Source organism: Chiloscyllium plagiosum, chromosome 2, assembly GCF_004010195.1.
Source record: "Chiloscyllium plagiosum isolate BGI_BamShark_2017 chromosome 2, ASM401019v2, whole genome shotgun sequence".
In the NCBI taxonomy this organism is placed as follows: domain Eukaryota; kingdom Metazoa; phylum Chordata; class Chondrichthyes; order Orectolobiformes; family Hemiscylliidae; genus Chiloscyllium; species Chiloscyllium plagiosum.
Window position 1 is genome coordinate 26,709,190 of NC_057711.1, and position 18,208 is coordinate 26,727,397.

General features: G+C 41.1%; 1 protein-coding gene across 1 annotated transcript in view; it reads right to left on the reverse strand.

Moving 5' to 3' along the window:
• Positions 1-18,208, reverse strand: part of LOC122565346 (ufm1-specific protease 2-like) — a 62,008-nt gene that overhangs the window by 31,930 nt on the left and 11,870 nt on the right. Inside the window, exons 2-4 of the mRNA XM_043721222.1 lie at positions 10,133-10,211; positions 8,159-8,342; positions 2,426-2,489 (exon numbers count right to left, since the gene is read on the reverse strand). Coding sequence (XP_043577157.1) covers positions 2,426-2,489; positions 8,159-8,342; positions 10,133-10,211 — 327 coding nt within the window. The remainder of the gene's footprint in view (positions 1-2,425; positions 2,490-8,158; positions 8,343-10,132; positions 10,212-18,208) is intronic.

An 18,208-nucleotide genomic window follows, 5' to 3' on the forward strand; every position in this document is an offset into this window, starting at 1 on the left:
CTGCATCTGTACACATACTTACAGCAACTGGTGAGCAAGGATACCCAAGTATTATTGAATATTCCCTTATATCAATTTACAGTTGTTTGAATAATAATCCATCTTCTTACTTTTGCTACCAAAGAGGAAAACCTCACAATTATCCACATTATACTCCATCTGCCATGCATTTGCCCATCACTTAGCCTGTCCAAATCACACTGCAACATCTCTGAATCCTTGTCACTTCTCACCCTTCCACCCAGTTTCTCATCTAAATCACTAACATACATTGTGAATAGCTGCGGTCCTGGTACTGATCACTGTGATACTTCATTGGTCACTGCCTGCATTTCAGAAAAAGACCAATGCATTCCTGCTTTTTGTTTCCTGTCTGCTATCCATTGCAATACTCTATTCCCAGTTCCTTGCGCTTTAACTTTACGCATTAATCTCTTATGTGGGACTTTGTCGAAAGCCTTCTGAAAGTAAATCACATGTACTGGCTCCTCTGATCAGCTCTGCTAGTTATATCTTTGAAGAATTCATTAGATTTGTCAAGCAGGAAATCCCTTTTGTAAATTCATGTTTCTGAATCTGAAACCATCTCTTTAGCAATAAGCTAATATGACATACACTGCTATCTCTACACCGGCTAACGCGTGGCACTGGAAATAATCCTGAGATCACTATCTTTGAGGTGCGATCTTCAGCTTGCTTCCTAACTCCCTAAATTCCGTTTTTAGGACCTCTATCATTGGTACCGATGTTTATCACATCTTTTGGCTGTGCATCCTCCCCCTTCAAAATGTCCTGTAGTGACTCTGATGCATCCTTGATCCTAGCACCTAGAAGGTAACATACCACCTTGAAAATCATTTGTGGCCTATTTATTACCCTTACAATTGGATTCCCTATGACTATTGCATTTCCCCACACTCTGCTCCTCCCCTGTGCAGCAGAGACAATCATGGTGTCATGAATTTGACTATTGTTGTTTTCCCCTGACAGGCTATTCCCTTCAATTGTACCCAAAGTGCTTTATCTGTTTTTAGGGAAATGGCCACAGGGGATTCCTGCATTGTCTTCCTAGACCTCCTCTTACTCTGCCTGATGGTCATTTATAGCCTGCGATGTGACCACCTCTCTCTGCATGCTCTTCCTGATTCTCTCAGTTTCGCAGATACCACTTCATCTCTGAAACTCAAGTTTCCAGGAATTGCATCTGGAAACACTTCCAGCAGACATGCTGGCCCAAGCTTCCTGTATAGAGCAGGAGAAGCATACAATGGCTTTGAGCTCTCCTGCCATGACTTACCCCTTTAAATTAAACCTTTTGCAAAATGCTTAATAACAAATAATACCAACTTCTCTCAGACCCTTTTCTTATCACTATAGAAAACAGTCCTTAGAAACTAGAAACTACAAAAAAGACCTTACAAACTATGAATATGACAAACTGCACTGAGCTTTTAACATTAGGCAAGATAACATATACCAATAGATTTCTACTCTTGAGTCCCAAAAACCAATGTTTGTGATAATTTATGGTAACATCTGATTCACTAATGTCTTTTGGGGACATTCTTACCTGTTCTGGCCTACATGTGACTCCAGATCCACAGCAATGTGATAGACTCTTATTTGCCATCTGGGCAATTAGGTATGGGCAATAAATGCTGCCCCATAAGCGACACCTTTGTCCCATGAATGAATAAAGAAAACCAAAATGTGAGCAGATTTTGAGAAGAATTACATAAATTTTTTACTGAAATGTTTATGCCCACCCAAGGGTGGAGTTGACTCCAAGGGACTGTTTGAGTTAGTCTATATGAAATTCAGGAATTGCTGTATTTCTGTCCTCTCAGTAAGTAACTGCTGTTGACATTGAAACTCAATCAGGAAGTTCCCATCCTGACCTTTTTTGTTATTGCTGCAAACAAAATGGTTGATATTGCATTAAGTAGTAAGACTTGCAGAGAGAAGTCTCGGACAGTGACAAAAATGGAAGAAAGCACACGAATACACAAAACTGAATCTGATTTGCAGAAAAAAAACTTCAATCAGCCTAAAAGTATTCATGTTATAGTCACTTTTAAGAAGGTCTCTCTTACAACTCAGGAAACCCGAATACAGCTTAGTCCATCCAAGAGAAAAATGTGAGATCAGTGCAAGATCAATTTTAAACAAGTAATGAAGCTTGTGAAACCTCCACTCAATTTAGTTCCTTTCTTGAAACTGACAATGCATTGATTGCATTAGTCTGTACAATTGATGTGGCAGCACTTGCCTGTTATGTTGAAGGTTTGTCAATGGCAGTAGCATTTTGCTCCAAGGATGGGCTAGCTGCTGTCACATTAAATCATTACAGATGTTCCTCATCAGAAGTATTTGAGAAAGCAAAAAAAATCCTTAAAATCTAAAATAATAAAGTATGTATGCCTACCAGAGGTACAACCCTTAAGAATTTCTTTTTGGAAGCCTTTCTTAGTAGCTCACTGACTTCAGCCCTGGAATAAAAAAAATGTAAACTGTGATAAGGCAGCACATAAATAAACATGATTCATTTTGTTCTTGCATTTGATACCAATGTTAACTAGGGTGAATTAAACAAAATGGTCTTTTTCATTTCTATCTGTGTAAAAGCTGCTAGTAATGTTTGAAGATCAAGGCTTCCTTTATTCTCATCAACTCCTACAGAATAAACATAATTAGATACAATATGATAGAGCACCACACACCATCATGATAATAGGATGGGGAGTGCCACAAGTCATCTGATGCGATGTAGATTGCATGGATTCAGTTTTCTCCACACAGAGTCACAGAACTGCTTTGGTGTTGAAGGAGGCCATTCAGCCCATCGTGTCTGCATGGTCTTTCTGAGCATTTTTCTCAATATAATGCCACTGACTTGTCTTTATAATCCAACAATGCATGCCAAAACTAAATTCACAAGATACATAGCAAGTTCTACAAAATTCTTGATTTGTAATTAAATAAATTCAAAGGAAGTGGTCTTATCAGAACTTTAATCCTCACAGCACACAGCAGCAATAGGTCGAAATTGTGTCTGCTTTCCTATGTTATAACATGAATTACTTGGCTGCACCTTAAAAAGTCTTCAAAATGCTTTGGGTCATTCTGAGGTTGTGAAAGGTTCTAGAATAGACTAATATTCCTAACAAATTGATGTGTGCTGATAACCTTTATGAAGAGGCAGAAAATGGAGCAGTTATCAAAATGCTGTAAGGCTACAATTTTGGCCTTGAGCTATAGAGACAATGAGGTCATTTAAAAATGTACTTGTGCACCTTGCCTGGTCTATAAGGGAAAGGAAGAGTTCAGTTTTTCCTATGTTTTGCCACATGTTCCACATTTATACTGACTTTTTCGTTTTAAAACCAGCTCTAATTTAATTATACTCTTAATTTTTCAGAGTTCTACTAGTCTAACAGCCTTATGATTATAGAATCATAAAGTCATAGAGCATTACAGCATGGGAAAAGGCCCATTGCATCCGTGGCATTAAGCACATATCAAATTGGCCCATCAACTTGTATGCTGTGGAGTTTCATGTGTCCATCTAAATAACCGTTAAATGTTGTGCTGAATTTGCCTCTGTCACCCTTTCAAGCAGTGAGTTTCAAATACTCATCACTCTTTAGGTGAAAAATGATTCTCATTGAATCACGTCTAAATTTCCTGTCCCTTACTATCTATGCCTATTGGCAACTGACCCCACTACAAAAGGGGAAAGCTTATTTCTAACAACCCTATCTATCTTCCCTATAATTTTGTAGATGTCAATCAGGTGCCCACTCAGCTTTTGCTGCCTTTTGGAAAACAAGCCCAAGTTATCTGAAGAATTGGGTCAAAGCATTAACTCTGCTTTCCATGGATACTGCCAGACCTGCTGAGTTTCTCCAACAAGTTTTGTCTTTGTCCAATCTACCTAGTCTCTCTTCAAAGAAATGCTCCAGCCGGAGCAACATCCTGGTGAATGGCCTCTGCACTCTGTCTGGTGCAATCGCATTTTTTCTATAGTGTGATATGGATTTATTTACCTCCTCAAAAAATAGTCGGACTATTCCACATTAGTCACAGCACTAGCATCTACCCAACAATGTGGAAAATTGACCAGTTATGACCTGTCCTCAAAAAGCAGGGCAAAAAGGACGTTTGATGAGGACTTGTCTACTGAGGTAGTATGGGCTGAGGTTAGAAACAGGAAAGGAGAGGTCACCCTTTTGGGAGTTTCCTTTGGGCCTCCAAAGAGTTCCAGAGATGTGGAGGAAAGGATTGCAAGGATGATTCTGAATAGAGGCGAAAGTAACAGGGTAGTCGTTATGGGGTCTTTAACTTTTCAAATAGTGACTGGAAACTTTAGATGAGTCAGTTTTTGTCCAATATGTGCTGGAGGGTTTCCTGTCACAGTATGTAGATAGACCAACAAGAGGTGAGGCCACATTGGATTTGGTACAGGGTAATGAGCCAGGTCAGGTGTTAGATTTGGAGGTAGGTTAGCACTTTGGTGATAGTGATCACAATTTGCTTATTTTTAATTTAACAATTGAAAGGGATAGGTATATACAGCAGTGCAAGAGTTAAAACTGGGGAAAAAGCAATTATGATGTGATTAAGCAAGATTTAGGATACGTAGGATGGGGAAGGCAAATTCAAGGGATGGGCACAATTGAAATGTGGAGCTTGTTCAAGGAACAGCTACTGCCTGTCCTTGATAAAAATGTACCTGTCAGACAGGGAGGAAGTAGTCAAGTGAGGGAGCTGTGGTTCTTGTCAAGAGGAAGATGAAGGCTTACATAAAAATGAGACATGAAGGCTCAGTTAGGGTGCTTAAGAGTTACAAGTTAGCCAGGAAGGACCTAAAGAGAGGGCAACGAAGAGCCAGGAGGGGACATGAGAAGTCTTTGGCAGGTTGAATCAAGGAAAACTCAACTGGACCCATCCTATAACTACAATGGTTACAAGGGTTACAAGAACAGGTCAGAGGCAAGAAATATTATTGTTCATAACTTACCTCCTGACTCTCCAAAGCCTGTCAGCCTTTCAGAGAGTACAAGTCAGGATTGTAATAGAATACTCCCCACTTGTCTGGATGGGTGCAGCTCCAACAACAATCAAGAAGTTTGACACCAGCCAAGACACAGCCCATTTGATTGAACCACATCCACAAATTTTCATTCCCTCCACCACCGACACTCAGTAGCGGCAATGTGTACTATCTTCAAGAAATTCACCAAAGATCCTCAGATAGCACTTTCCAAACTCACAACCACTTCGTTACAGAAGGACATGGGAGCAGTAGATACGTGGGAACACCACCACTTGCAGAGTCCCTTCCAAGCCACACACCATCCTGACTTGGAAATATATCACTATTCCTTCACTATTACTGGGTCAAAATCCTAAGGACATTGTGGATCTACTTACAGCACATGGACTGCAGTGGTTCAAGAAGGCAGCACACAACCACCTTCTCAAGGGCAACTAGGGATGGGTAACAAACGCTGAACAGCCAGCGATGCCCATGTGAATAACAAAAATGAGCAAGTTGCTTGGTGTATGTGCCACCATAGTCTGCATTGAGTTATATTGCACACTTCTGTGCTTCTCACCTCGCTATTCATGTAAGTGAGAATGGGCGGCACAGTGGCTCAGTGGTTAGCACTGCTGCCTCACAGCGCCAGGGACCTGGGTTCAATTCCCGCCTCAGGAAACTGTCTATGTGGAGTTTGCACATTCTCCCTGTCTGTGTGGGTTTCCTCCGGGTGCTCCGGTTTCCTCCCACAGTCCAAAGATGTGCAGGTTAGGTGAATTGGCCATGCTAAATTGCCCATAGTGTTAGGTGTAGGGGAATGGGTTTGGGTGGGTTGCTCTTCCGAGGGTTGGTGTGGACTTGTTGGGCCGAAGGGCCTGTTTCCATACTGTAGGGAATCTAAAAAAAAGAATTGGGAACATTACTTGGTGAATTGTGTGGTCAGCAAGATGGAAGCTACCTTCTGTGTTCCAAGGTTCAGACAACATAATTAAAGCCTGTCTGCATACTATTCTAGGTGCTGGAAGCGAGAAAATGTCTCTCGCCTCTCACATTATCTTGCTCTACTATAAACTGAGACATATTGAAGAAATAAAGCATACTGCCACTTCATAAAGGAAGGTCTTGAGGTGCTGATGGTGTTGGAGTATTGGAGAGTCGTTAGCTGATTGCAGTAACCCCAGCAGATACATCCAGCCTTGGTAGAAATAGTAGCATGAGTGAGTGCTCTCTGTACTGTAAAAAGGTACGTCCTGTAATGCTGCAAGAAAGACAGTGATATCTGCCCTCTGGCCTCTCAGGTCCTCGAAAACATTGCTCAGTCTTCCTCTTCTGGACAACCCTCCTGGTTAATGTCCTGACCATCACCCTCAACTTCATCCTCATTGCTCTTGCTGCCTATTACATGAACATGCATCTCTCGTTGTTGGATAAAATGGGAAGAGCACGGCATTCAACAATGATGTGGGACATCAGGTCTGGGCCACACTGGAGAGTTTCAGGCATTGAAACTTCATCTTCAGAAGAGCCTATTGCCTGCTGGACTGTAATCTTGGTGGAAGTGTGAGTAGCATTGGATCATAGATCTGTGTCCAACTGTATATTGCATAAAGGTGTCTTGAGCTAGGTTTGAAAGAGGTTGTGGCCAAGTCTGTATGTGCTGAGGATCATGGAAAGCAACAGGGGCATCTGAATGTTAAAGTACTATATTGATCACAGAATCTCCTAAGATATCTTGGAGATCCCCAAAATGTGGCTTCAATGTCACAAATTAGTTTGACGTGCTGTCGGATAATAGGGCACTTCAGAGCAGTGTGGATATCTTGTCATTCTCAGCACAAAATCGCCTGCTATAAACATGCAAATCTTAGTTGTCCCTTAATTCCAAATTACATGGCTGTGTTGGGACAAAACCAAACATGATGTTGTGAGGCTGGTGCTTTGCTGATGCAAAATAGTGTGAATGAAGGGTTGAGGAAGTGTATGGCCATTGACAATGGAGGCACCTTGTACATAAGAGGCAGTTCCATACAAAAATGAGATTGATGGCTGGCACTGAGTTTTTGTGATGTCACCTTTCTTGATTGTGGAGGAGAAAAGTGGATGTGCAGTGTTAATATGGCATATTGGAATAGTAAAGAGATGCAAATACACGGAAATAAGCTGCTTGCCAGACAATGACAAAGTTCTCAACTCACACCTGTTATGGACCAGGACAGACCCCGCTTAAAAGCTTTCAAGAAAGTAGCCCAGATCCTAGCTTTGCTACTTGTTTTCAGCAGGTGTAAAGTGGAGATTCCAGGAATGATGTGACTGGCCCAACCACTTAGTTTTAAACAAAACAGAATTTATTTACAAGATTACCAAGTGAAACACAAACAAAAGAGAATAGTATACAGAATAACTGAACCTATCCGAAACTTAACAGATTATCCCAATTTAATAATGCTGTTCCAAATACTTTCAATAATCATATAAACATCTCTTGGCACAAAAGGTAAATTCAAACACTGGGTTATTCCAGGAGAGACATCAAAGAGAGAGTACCAGCATGGACTTGCGTCTTTGGGTCCAGCAGCTTCACAATTTCCTACCTGCTAAAACCAGAGAAAAGCTGAGCTGGGAGCACTGGCCACTTACTTTCAATGTACAAGTGTTTTTTTTAAACTTGAAAGCCTTTTATGAGGCAGTATCTGTTAGCTACATTTAAACTGGCTCTAAATCCATCCAATTCCAGACATTTTAGAGTCTGTGTCTTTAACAATCTCTCTGAAAAGGTAAGGAGAACATAACCTTGTTAAAGGAGCAGCATCATCACCCCCCCACCCCCTCAGGAGAGTTTTCTTGATGGTGAGAATTTGAATTTTTACACTCTTCCCCAACTAAGTCACTTGCTTGCAATCATGTTCTCCACCACACAGAGGAGAAAATTCCACCCAAAGCCTCTCTACAATCCATAATTAAAAAGACAAAATCAAACTTGAATGATGAAATGTTCAAGTTAGGTGCCAATAGGAAAGCTTAACACATGTACCACAAACTTTATTGAAATCATAATCAAAACTGACTCAGCATCAAAGACAAACTGAGGTATTTAATAGATTCCTTTCTGCTACTTACAGAACATATTTTAAGATGGCTTTGCATTGAGTATCCTCTTGCAGTCTTGAAGAACGAGTGCTGGTATGTGTTTTAGGCCAAATGAACAGTGGGCTATCGAAATCACTTAGACCAAAAGCCTGTGAATTTACTTTAGCAATCAACTCATTAATAGCTTCTGTAAAACCTGCTTTAATTCCTTCTTCTGAATGCAATAAAGAAAAAGGAAATATAAGTACAGTCAATGCCAATGCTAAAGCTAACAGCCTAAATCTTCCATTACATGTCTATATATAATAAACAATCATCCTTTTATAGCTCGTCAAATTTAATTTTTTGAAAAATATGTACACACCAAACTGTGCTGTTGTAGCAAAATTTGACAAGCAAACATCACATACATGATCTTAATTATATTCAAATATTCATTCTGTAGACATCAACATAAGCAAAAATTTAAATGTTTAAAGTTAAAAGATATCCAGAAAGTGAGCATTCACACTGATGTCTCAGAGAAAATCAGTTACAAATGTTTCAATGTACCAATGTTCTTTATCTTCAAGAAGAGATAGCTCTGCAGATGTCGTCTACACAATAATAAAGAAAATAGGAGCTGGACTGGACCATATGGTCCTTTGAGCCTGCTCCACCATTCAATAAGATCAGGGCTGACCACTTTCCTGTTTACTCCCCATAACTCCTCAATCCCTGAGAAACTGATAATTTACCTATCCAGGTCTTAACTCAACATACAGATGAGGAAGGACACCACTTCAACTGGGACAACACAGCTATCTTAGGACAAGCCAAATAGAGGCACCCACAAGATTTCCTAGAAGCATGGCATTCTAGCCGGAACTCTGTCAACAAACACATCGATGTGGACCCCATTAACCACCCTCTGAGAAAAAGAACAGGAAATTACATAACTGGAAATGACATCACCAACCCAAGGAAACCTACAAACATAAATAGAAAGCAGGTCATACCACCAGTGCTACAACAGGCTCACTGATGATATTTTTGAGGAGAAAGTGAGGTCTGCAGATGCTGGAGATCAGAGCTGGAAATGTATTGCTGGAAAAGCGCAGCAGGTCAGGCAGCATCCAGGGAACAGGAGAATCGACATTTCGGGCATAAGCCCTTCTTCAGGAATGAGGAAAGTTTGTCCAGCAGGCTAAGATAAAAGGTAGGGAGGAGGGACTTGGGGGAGGGGCGTCGGAAATGTGATAGGTGGAAAGAGGTCAAGGTGAGGGTGATAGGTCAGACTGGGGTGGGGGCGGAGAGGTCGGGAAGAAGATTGCAGGTTAGGAAGGCGGTGCTGAATTTGATGGATTTGACTGAGACAGGGTGGGGGGAGGGGAAATGAGGAAACTGGTGATATTGCCTACTATAGTGACAAAATGTCTGAAAACGAACCTTCCAGCTCAGAGAGCAAACCTACATCCAGAACCTCAACCTGAGCTACAAAGCTTCTCAAAACTCACTAATGGTGAATTCATGACAGGAGATGGTGTTAGGACGGGGAATGGAGTCAGGGGAATGGAAGGAGAGGAAAGTTCCAAAGAGTAATGTTTTCAAGTTCCATCTGTTCTGGAAGTGTGTCATAACTTGTCCATTCAGATTAATTAAAAATAATAAGGAACTATTTGCAAATAATAGTAGTAGAATTTTCATATAATTACCATTGAGCAATGAGACTGCTGGTATGTCTCTCAATTGGAAAGGACACATGTTGCAAATAACATTTTACAAATAGTAACTTTTTTAAAATACAAGTATATGAGCTAAATGCATTGAAAAATAGCCAGCCTAAGGACATAGGATTTCCTCAGAACTTCAAAAAGGCTAAGGTAAAATAGTAAACTTCTTTTACAGAGTTTTAACACACGTGGACGTTTTACTTAAGAGGTAATACTGTTTCTAATTGATAGAAAAATCCTTGTTGGTTATATAACTGGTCAACGTAATATCAAAAATAAGCAATTTACTCACCATCTGTTTTGTTAATGACTCCTTCCAACTCAATTCCACCCTTTATTCTAAACAACAAATCCTTAGTGTCAAGTGGCAGCTGAAACAAATTGATTGAAATAAAATAATCAATTTTTCCAAGTAACCTGTTATAACTGCTGTGCGTCTTGCTCTTTTATCCCCCACTCATTCTTGAGATGTGACATCTACTGTCAATCCCCTTTTTTATTCTTTGATGGGAACTGCATATCAATCATAGAACCAACATTTATGCCCATCCCTAATTGACCTTGGAAAGGTGGTAATGACTGCTTTCTTGAACAGCTGCTGTTCATCTGATGGAGGTACGTTCACAGAGCTACCGAGAAGGATGTTCTGTGATGTTGATACCACAACACTGATGTATTGGTGATGTTCTTCCGAATCAGGATGGTGTGTGGCTTGGAGCGGCACTTACATTTGCTGATGCTGTCCCATGTAATCACTGCCCTGATCCTTCTAGGCGGTAGAGGTCACAAAATTGGCATGTGCTTTGACAGGGTCTTGGGTGGATCACTGTAATGCATCTTGTATCGAGAATACACTGCTTTTATTGTGCATTGAGGGAGGGAATGTTTAACTTGGTGGATGGATACTAGTCAGGCAAGTTTTTTGGTCTTGGATGGTGTTGATCTTCTTGAGTATTGTTCAATTCACACTGGTGCAGGGAAGTGGCGAGCATTACATCACATCCTTGTAGATGGTGGACAGGGTTTGGGAGTCAAGAGATGAGTTATTTGCTACAGAATTCCCAGCCTCTCCACTTGTAGCCACAGTATGACTGATTCAGTTCAGTTTCTGTTCAATGATAGCCCTCAGGATATTGATAGTGAAGATTTGATAATGATAATGCTATTGAATGTGAAGTGGAGATAGACTATCTTTTGTAGGAGGTGACCATTGTCTGACACTTCTGTGGTGCAAATGCTATTTCCACTTTTGAGCCCAAGCCTGAATGTTGTCCAGGTCTTTCTACATATGGACATAAACTGCTTCAGTTTCTGAGCAGTTGTAAGTGGTGCTGAGCAATGTGCAATCATCAGGGAACAATCCCACTTAGTTTCCTAATGTCACATTTGTCAATTGCTGCCGTGATGTCAAGGGCAGTCATCTCAGCTCACCTGTGGAATTCCATTCTCTTCTCCAAGTTTGGACTTAGGTTGTAATGAGATCAGAAGCCAAGTGGCCCTGGTGAAACCAGAACTGAATATTGGTTGCAGGTTATTGCTGTGTAGTTGCCTCTTGATAGCACTGTCAATGACATCCAATATTTTCATTACTTTCCTGATGATTGTGAGGGAGTGGGAGGGGGCTGATGGGACAGTAATCAGCTGGTTTGCATTTGTCCTGCTTTTTGAAGACAGGACCTACCTGGGCAATGCTCTATATTATTGGATTGATGCCACCGTTGTATCTGTACTAGACCCACATGGCAAGGGTAACAATTAGTTTTGGAACAAGGGTCTTCAGTACCAGTGCTGGAAGGTTAACAGTATTCAAAGTCTTTGTAGTTTTGAATATATTTAGCAATTTCTTCATTTTGTGGGAGTGAATTGAACTGAAGACTGACATCAGAGATGCCAGTGACCTCAGACAATGCCAAGATGGATTATTCACTCAGAACCTTCAGTTTAAATTGAATGCAAGTAGTCTTTGGTACTTTGCTCAGATATGCTGCGTTCCTGGTCATCAAGTTCCGTGAGGTACAGCATCCCTACATTACAAAAGGACAGTTCTTTGCTATGGGCTGTGCCCCACAGCAAAAGTCTTGCTTCAAGAGGCAAGTAATCAGCCTAAGAACTCTTGTTGCAATGTCAACATTTTCTGCTTTATGCAAGGCCCTGGATCAGTTCAAAGCCAATGTGAATAACAGCTGGTGGTCAGACAGTTCTTACCATAAAGGTCTATGTAAAGAAGACCTTTCCAAAACCTTTACTTAATTTGGCCTATGGACAGGGCAGGTAATAAAAAGGAAATATTGGAAATACAGCTGATATGCACTGTCCCTTTTAAATCTTTCTCCTCTCACATTAAAATCATGCCTTTAGTTTTAACTCCCCCACCCAAGGGAGAAGACATTTGCTATTCACCTTTTCAATACTCCTCATGGTTTTATAAAGCTCTATAAGATCACTGCCCAATCATCTAGCTTCAGCGAGAAAAGTCCCAGCCTGCCCAGCTTCTCATTATAACTCAACCCTCCAGTCTAGGCAACAATCTGGTAAATGTTTCTGCGCCATTTGCAATTGAACAGTGTCCTTCCTATAGCAGAGCAACCAGAACTGTACATAATACTCCAAAAGTGGCCTCACCAATGTACTGTACTACTACAACATGACATCCCATCACTGATACTCAAAGGTCTGAGCAATGAAGGTAAATGTGCCAAATGCCTTCTTTACCATCTGTATACATGTGAATCAACTTGCAATGAACTAAGTACCTGAACTCCTAGTTCTCTATTTTTTACACAGAGGCTGCTTTGATGTGGAATGAACTGCCAGGGGAAGTGGTAGATGCATGTACAGTTACAACATTTAAAAGACGTTTGGACAGGTACATGAATAGGAAATTAGGCTTTAGAGAGATATGGGCCAAATGCAGACAAGTGGGAGTAGCTTAGTTTGGGAAATTTAGTCAGCATAGATGAGTTGGACTAAAAGGTCTGTTTCTGTGCTGTATGACTCTAAGACTTGAAACACTAACTGATTTTCTCTGCAAACTTAACTGACTTGCTGAGTTCTTCTATCATTTCCTGTTTTATTTCAGGTTTCCCGCAGCTCCAGGAGCTTGCTTTTGTGACAGAGTAAGCTTTCTCTATTACAATTCATTGACATTACCGTTCTGTTAAAATTTGCTCAAAGAAAATGCATCCTGAACTGTAATGAATGTGAAATCCATTTCTTGGAGCAATTGTAATGTAACCTAGCAACAAGTGAAGTAACCCAAAACTGTGACATCAATTTTAGGATTGGTGTCAGATTGTCTGTCTAGGACGAGTGGTGATAGGCTTGTAAACCTGAACCCTTCCATGCCCTTGCTCTCCCACATCACCTAACGACTAGGTTATGTGAAATGAATGACTTGAGGATTTCTCATCACAGTGCAGTGAACAATATCGTTTCCCAAAACATCTTCCTTGGTTATATTTATCATTGTTGTCATTATCTATTTTTGCATCATCTCGAGGGTTAAAGTATGAGACTATATTATATTAATTAGGTTTCTACTCCATTATGCATAGAAAATTAAGAAGTGCACTGATTATTATGTTTAACATTCCAGGACCTTTCTCCTCTCTGCAACTAATGCCACATGAGGCAAATAAAGCACACATATCTGTGTTCTTAGGAGAGTAGGTTTGAAAGACTGAATGAATTACTCCTGGTCATATGTTCCTAACGTACTTCCTATGATTACATGACCCCAACTGTAGTTAGCTACATAGATGTCATTAAACAATGGCTAGACCTTCAAGTTAGTAGTATCGCACCAACTGCCGTTACATATTCCTAGTCCCAGCAACACTACCATTTTCAGCCATATATGGCCTGTCCTTTTATAGGCAGATTTGAGCAATCCCTGTGCAGATCAATGCCTGAAATAATTCCAGAGGACCCTCCCGCAGAGTATTTGTAACTTTACCACTGCAAGGGAAACTGACAAACAATTCTGCACTTTTGACAGCTCTAGCCTGCTAAATGTGACTCCAGCTTTGACAGTTTTCATTGCCCATCTTTGTATCATCTTTAAGGGTAAAAGGTAAATTATAAAGGCACATTAATTAGTCTGGCACACTAATTTGCACACTAGTTCTGTTGGGTTGTTCTACACTGCTGAGACTCACCATTTTTTTTTAACGTTCACAATCCAGAGGCCACCTTCAGCATCAAATCCTTTCAATTCTCTCTGCTCCAATTGGCTAGGAACACAAGCCACTTCATTGGTAACCATGACAACCATTCTGTTACCAAGGTGGACATCTTTGTGAGGGGTGACAATAATGGGGTCAGTTCTGACCAAACAGTAACCCCCAATTATGGAGCATGGGCAACAATGAAGTCAGGGTTTGGCTGCAGAATAGCAGTTGTAGAGAGGTTAATACACAAGATAAGAGCTCATGGAATTGGGGTGATATATTAACATAGATAGAGAATTTGTGAGTGAGAGAGAAAAATAGGGTGTTTTCAAGTTGGAAGGCAGTAATTAAGACTGTCATGAGTTACTCTGCAGCTATTTACAATCTCGACTGATTTAGGGCTTGGATGAAGAGACAGATCGCAATATATCCAATAAAAACAAAATAATGCAGATGATGGAAATTTGAAATGAAATTCTGGAGAAATATATCAGGTCTGGCAGCCCCTGTGGAGAGAGATACAAAGTGAATGTTTTTAGTTTGATTTTACACTTCTTCATAATCAAAAGGAAGATGGTGTATTATATATGCTATAGATGGCCTGGGAGAAGCAAGTGGAATAGATGGTGAAAGTGCCCAGAGCAAAATACAAAGGTGTTAGTGGCACTCATGCACTGTCCACAGCATAAATAGCCATCATTTACTGATCCATTTTAATTCTGAAGAAGAGCCAAATTGGACTTGAAATATATCTCCATTTCTCTCTCCATAGATGCTGCTAGATATGTTCAGTAATGTAACTAAATACACTCATGATAGAACATCGGGAGTGTTAGAAACAAAATTCAATAAAATTTAGACGAGACCACCAAAGCTGGAAACAAGACAATTTATTCTACAATCTTGCAAGAAAGGACCCCAATTGCAGAGAGCAATTGAAGTGATGATTATTCAAACTACTACACAGCTATACTTTTGAGCTGCGTGAGGTCACCTCTCCCGACTCCTGCATTACCCAATCTCTCTTAGTATTTTGCCTCTGCCCATCTATACTCCACGCCCATTGGCCCCTTCCCCAGGTTGGCAACCTTCCTCTCTGTAAGTGCTGACACACACATTATTTTGTCGACAGTACATCAAGATCTGGTTTAACATTTTGTTTCAATTCTGCTGGTACATTCCATCCTCGGACATTTCATTAACTTGTATCATTTTGTATAGCCCAAGCATTTCGGTTATCTCAGCTTTTTGCTGAAAACAATTTTTAAAAAGAACTTATTTGCTATAATAATTACACACCAAAGTTAGTATTTAATTAACCACAATTATACACTGAAAAGTAGAGATACTCTTCCCTAAATACCTGCAGAGTTAATAGTTCTCTTGCTGTACCCCTTTTCTGTATTTTTTATATATCTGCAAAAACAACACTTTACCCCATTTCTAACAACTCCCCCATTTCTTTTATTTTACCATTTGTTGTTTTTGCAATTTTATTTTCTGCCCTCTTTTCACTCTACTGTGCAGAGGTTCACAATCTTGCCATTTCTGTCCTTCTAAGTCTGCGTTTTTCAAACTCCAGGAGTAATCTGCTACTCTCTCTTTCTCGTGCTTGTATTGTTGTCCTCCCAAAGACATTACCAGCTTAGTCATTATCCATTTTAACACATTGAATCCTATCAGTAAACCTACAAATATTAGTAATACATGTATGCCTAAATTAGCTGGAGAAAGTGAGGTCTGCAGATGCTGGAGATCAAAGTTGAAACTTTATTGCTGGAACAGCACAGCAGGTCAGGCAGCATCCAGGGAACAGGAGATTCGACGTTTCGGGCACAGGCCCTTCTTCAGGAAAGGCCTGAAGAAGGGCCTGTGCCCGAAACGTCGAATCTCCTGTTCCCTGGATGCTGCCTGACCTGCTGTGCTGTTCCAGCAATAAAGTTTCAACTGCCTAAATTAGCTAACCATTTTCCCCAACCGGTCAGTCTCCAGTCACCCCATTACCATCTTTCATCTTTTCGGAGTTCATCCGCAATTTTTCTTATATTGCTTATCTTTTTCTTTACTATTTCTGCCTTATCTTCCACTATGGAAGAGGTGTCTGGGATGAAGGTGCAGCATTCCTTACCAATCAGCGCACAAGTTCCCCCTTTTTCGGCCAAGAGATAGTCTAAAGCCATTCGATTCCGTAAAGCTGTTAGTCTTGTTGCTATCATTTCGGTGGTTATGGCTGATATCTGGGATTGAGTTTCTCCCATTGGCCGGTGGTATCATTAATTAAATTTTCAAGGGCAGCCGCCAGTTTCTGTATTTCCAACCCTGCCCTTGTAGTGCTGTAGTTTGGGAGTAGTGTCCACAGCAAGTGGTCTCCTTCAGGGACCTCTCGGGTCTTACGTCTTATTCCCCCCCCTCCTTTCTTAGGTTGGGCTCATGTTTTTCTATTCGGAGGTGAGGGACTATATAAGCAAGGTAACAGCAACCACTCTAGCCTTTCTTGTTTTAAGGCAATGCTTCATCAATTTCATTACATGCATTTATTTCCACACATTCGGTCACACAAATGTATTTTTCCCCAGGAATAAATGGATAGGCCTTCAGACCCATACCCAATATGTCCTGTTCAATACTTGGGGAGTGTTCGTGGCAGTGGCTTAGTTGGTATGGACGCAAGATGATTTTCCTAATTGAAAGGGTGGGGCATCATTCCGATTACAGAAATAGGTGGTATTCACTGCTCCTTTTGGTGGGGAAATTCTAAGGCTATCGATAACACCCTGGGTTTTCAGGGCTGGCCTTGGGAACCATCCCGCAAAGTTATATTTGCTCCTTTCAGATTCCCACTTTGTATTATTTAAGCCCGAGTCAAATTGTTGTACATCATACATTTCTCTTTTGGTCAGCGGTATTACCGAGGTGGGGATCCCATGGTGTGGGACCTCTGCACAGACCCAACAGTTGGCAAGTCCCTCGTTTGGCATAATTTTGGCATAGTGTAGTGAAGTGATTTTTCCAGCTTCCTTGAACAGTTAGTACTACTAACGTCATAATACTATACCAGTACCCATCCATCTCTGAACCCTGTCTATCACCCTATCTTAATCTTTTAGGTGCCAGGGAGAGGTGAGTCCACGCAGCCCTTACAATCAATACAATATATATCATCAAACATTAAAAGAGTCTTTTATCTTAGTTCATTCCCTCTTTCTCAGCTTAACTTTCAGAGAGTTGTCTGTAGGATGAGCGTGCCACTCCACCAATGGGATGTTCACAGCACCTTTGACGGAAGTGTGATGACTCCACCCTTTCTCAGCAGTCCGGATAGCTGTCTCAGTAGTCAGGAGGGTTAGGAATAGTCCCTCCCAGCTCGTGTGGAGTTTGGTATCTTTCCAGGTCACGATCAGGATCCAAACACCCGGTTGTCGAACTCAAGTGGAGGTATCTGGTCAACAGGCCCTTCTTCCTAAGGACAGACAAAGAAGAGCTCTACAGTTGGTAATTCCCCTCTTCCACCCAAAAAAAGTAATCCAAACATCTTATAAGGAGAGAGGCCTATATCATGTCTAGGAACAGTCCTAATGCATAGCAATGCGATAGGTTAAACATTTTGTCCATGGTAATCGAGTCTCTAGGACTAGCTTAGATAATTGCTTCTTTAAGATTTGATTCATTCGTTCCACCCACCCAGAGGAAGGTGGGTGCCAAAGGGGTGTGGAATTCTTGCCATTACTTCTTGTAAGATCTTGGAAGTAAAATGGCTACCTTGGTCTGAATCTATACTTTCCACTATTCCATATCCCGGGAGGATATCTTCAAGGAGGGTTTTCACCACTCCTTTTGAGGTGGCTAATGACATTAGGAAAGCTTCCACCCACCCGGTTAAGTGGTCTACTAAGACCAACAGGTACTTCTGTTTTCCCACTGGGGGTAGTTCAGTGTAGGAAATGTGTTGCTGGAAAAGCGCAGCAGGTCAGGCAGCATCCAGGGAACAGGAGAATTGACGTTTCGGGCATAAGCCCTTCTTCAGGAATGGGGAAAGTTTGTCCAGCAGGCTAAGATAAAAGGTAGGGAGGAGGGACTTGGGAGAGGGGCGTCGGAAATGTGATAGGTGGAAAGAGGTCAAGGTGAGGGTGATAGGTCAGACTGGGGTGGGGCGGAGAGGTCGGGAAGAAGATCTCAGGTTAGGAAGGCGGTGCTGAATT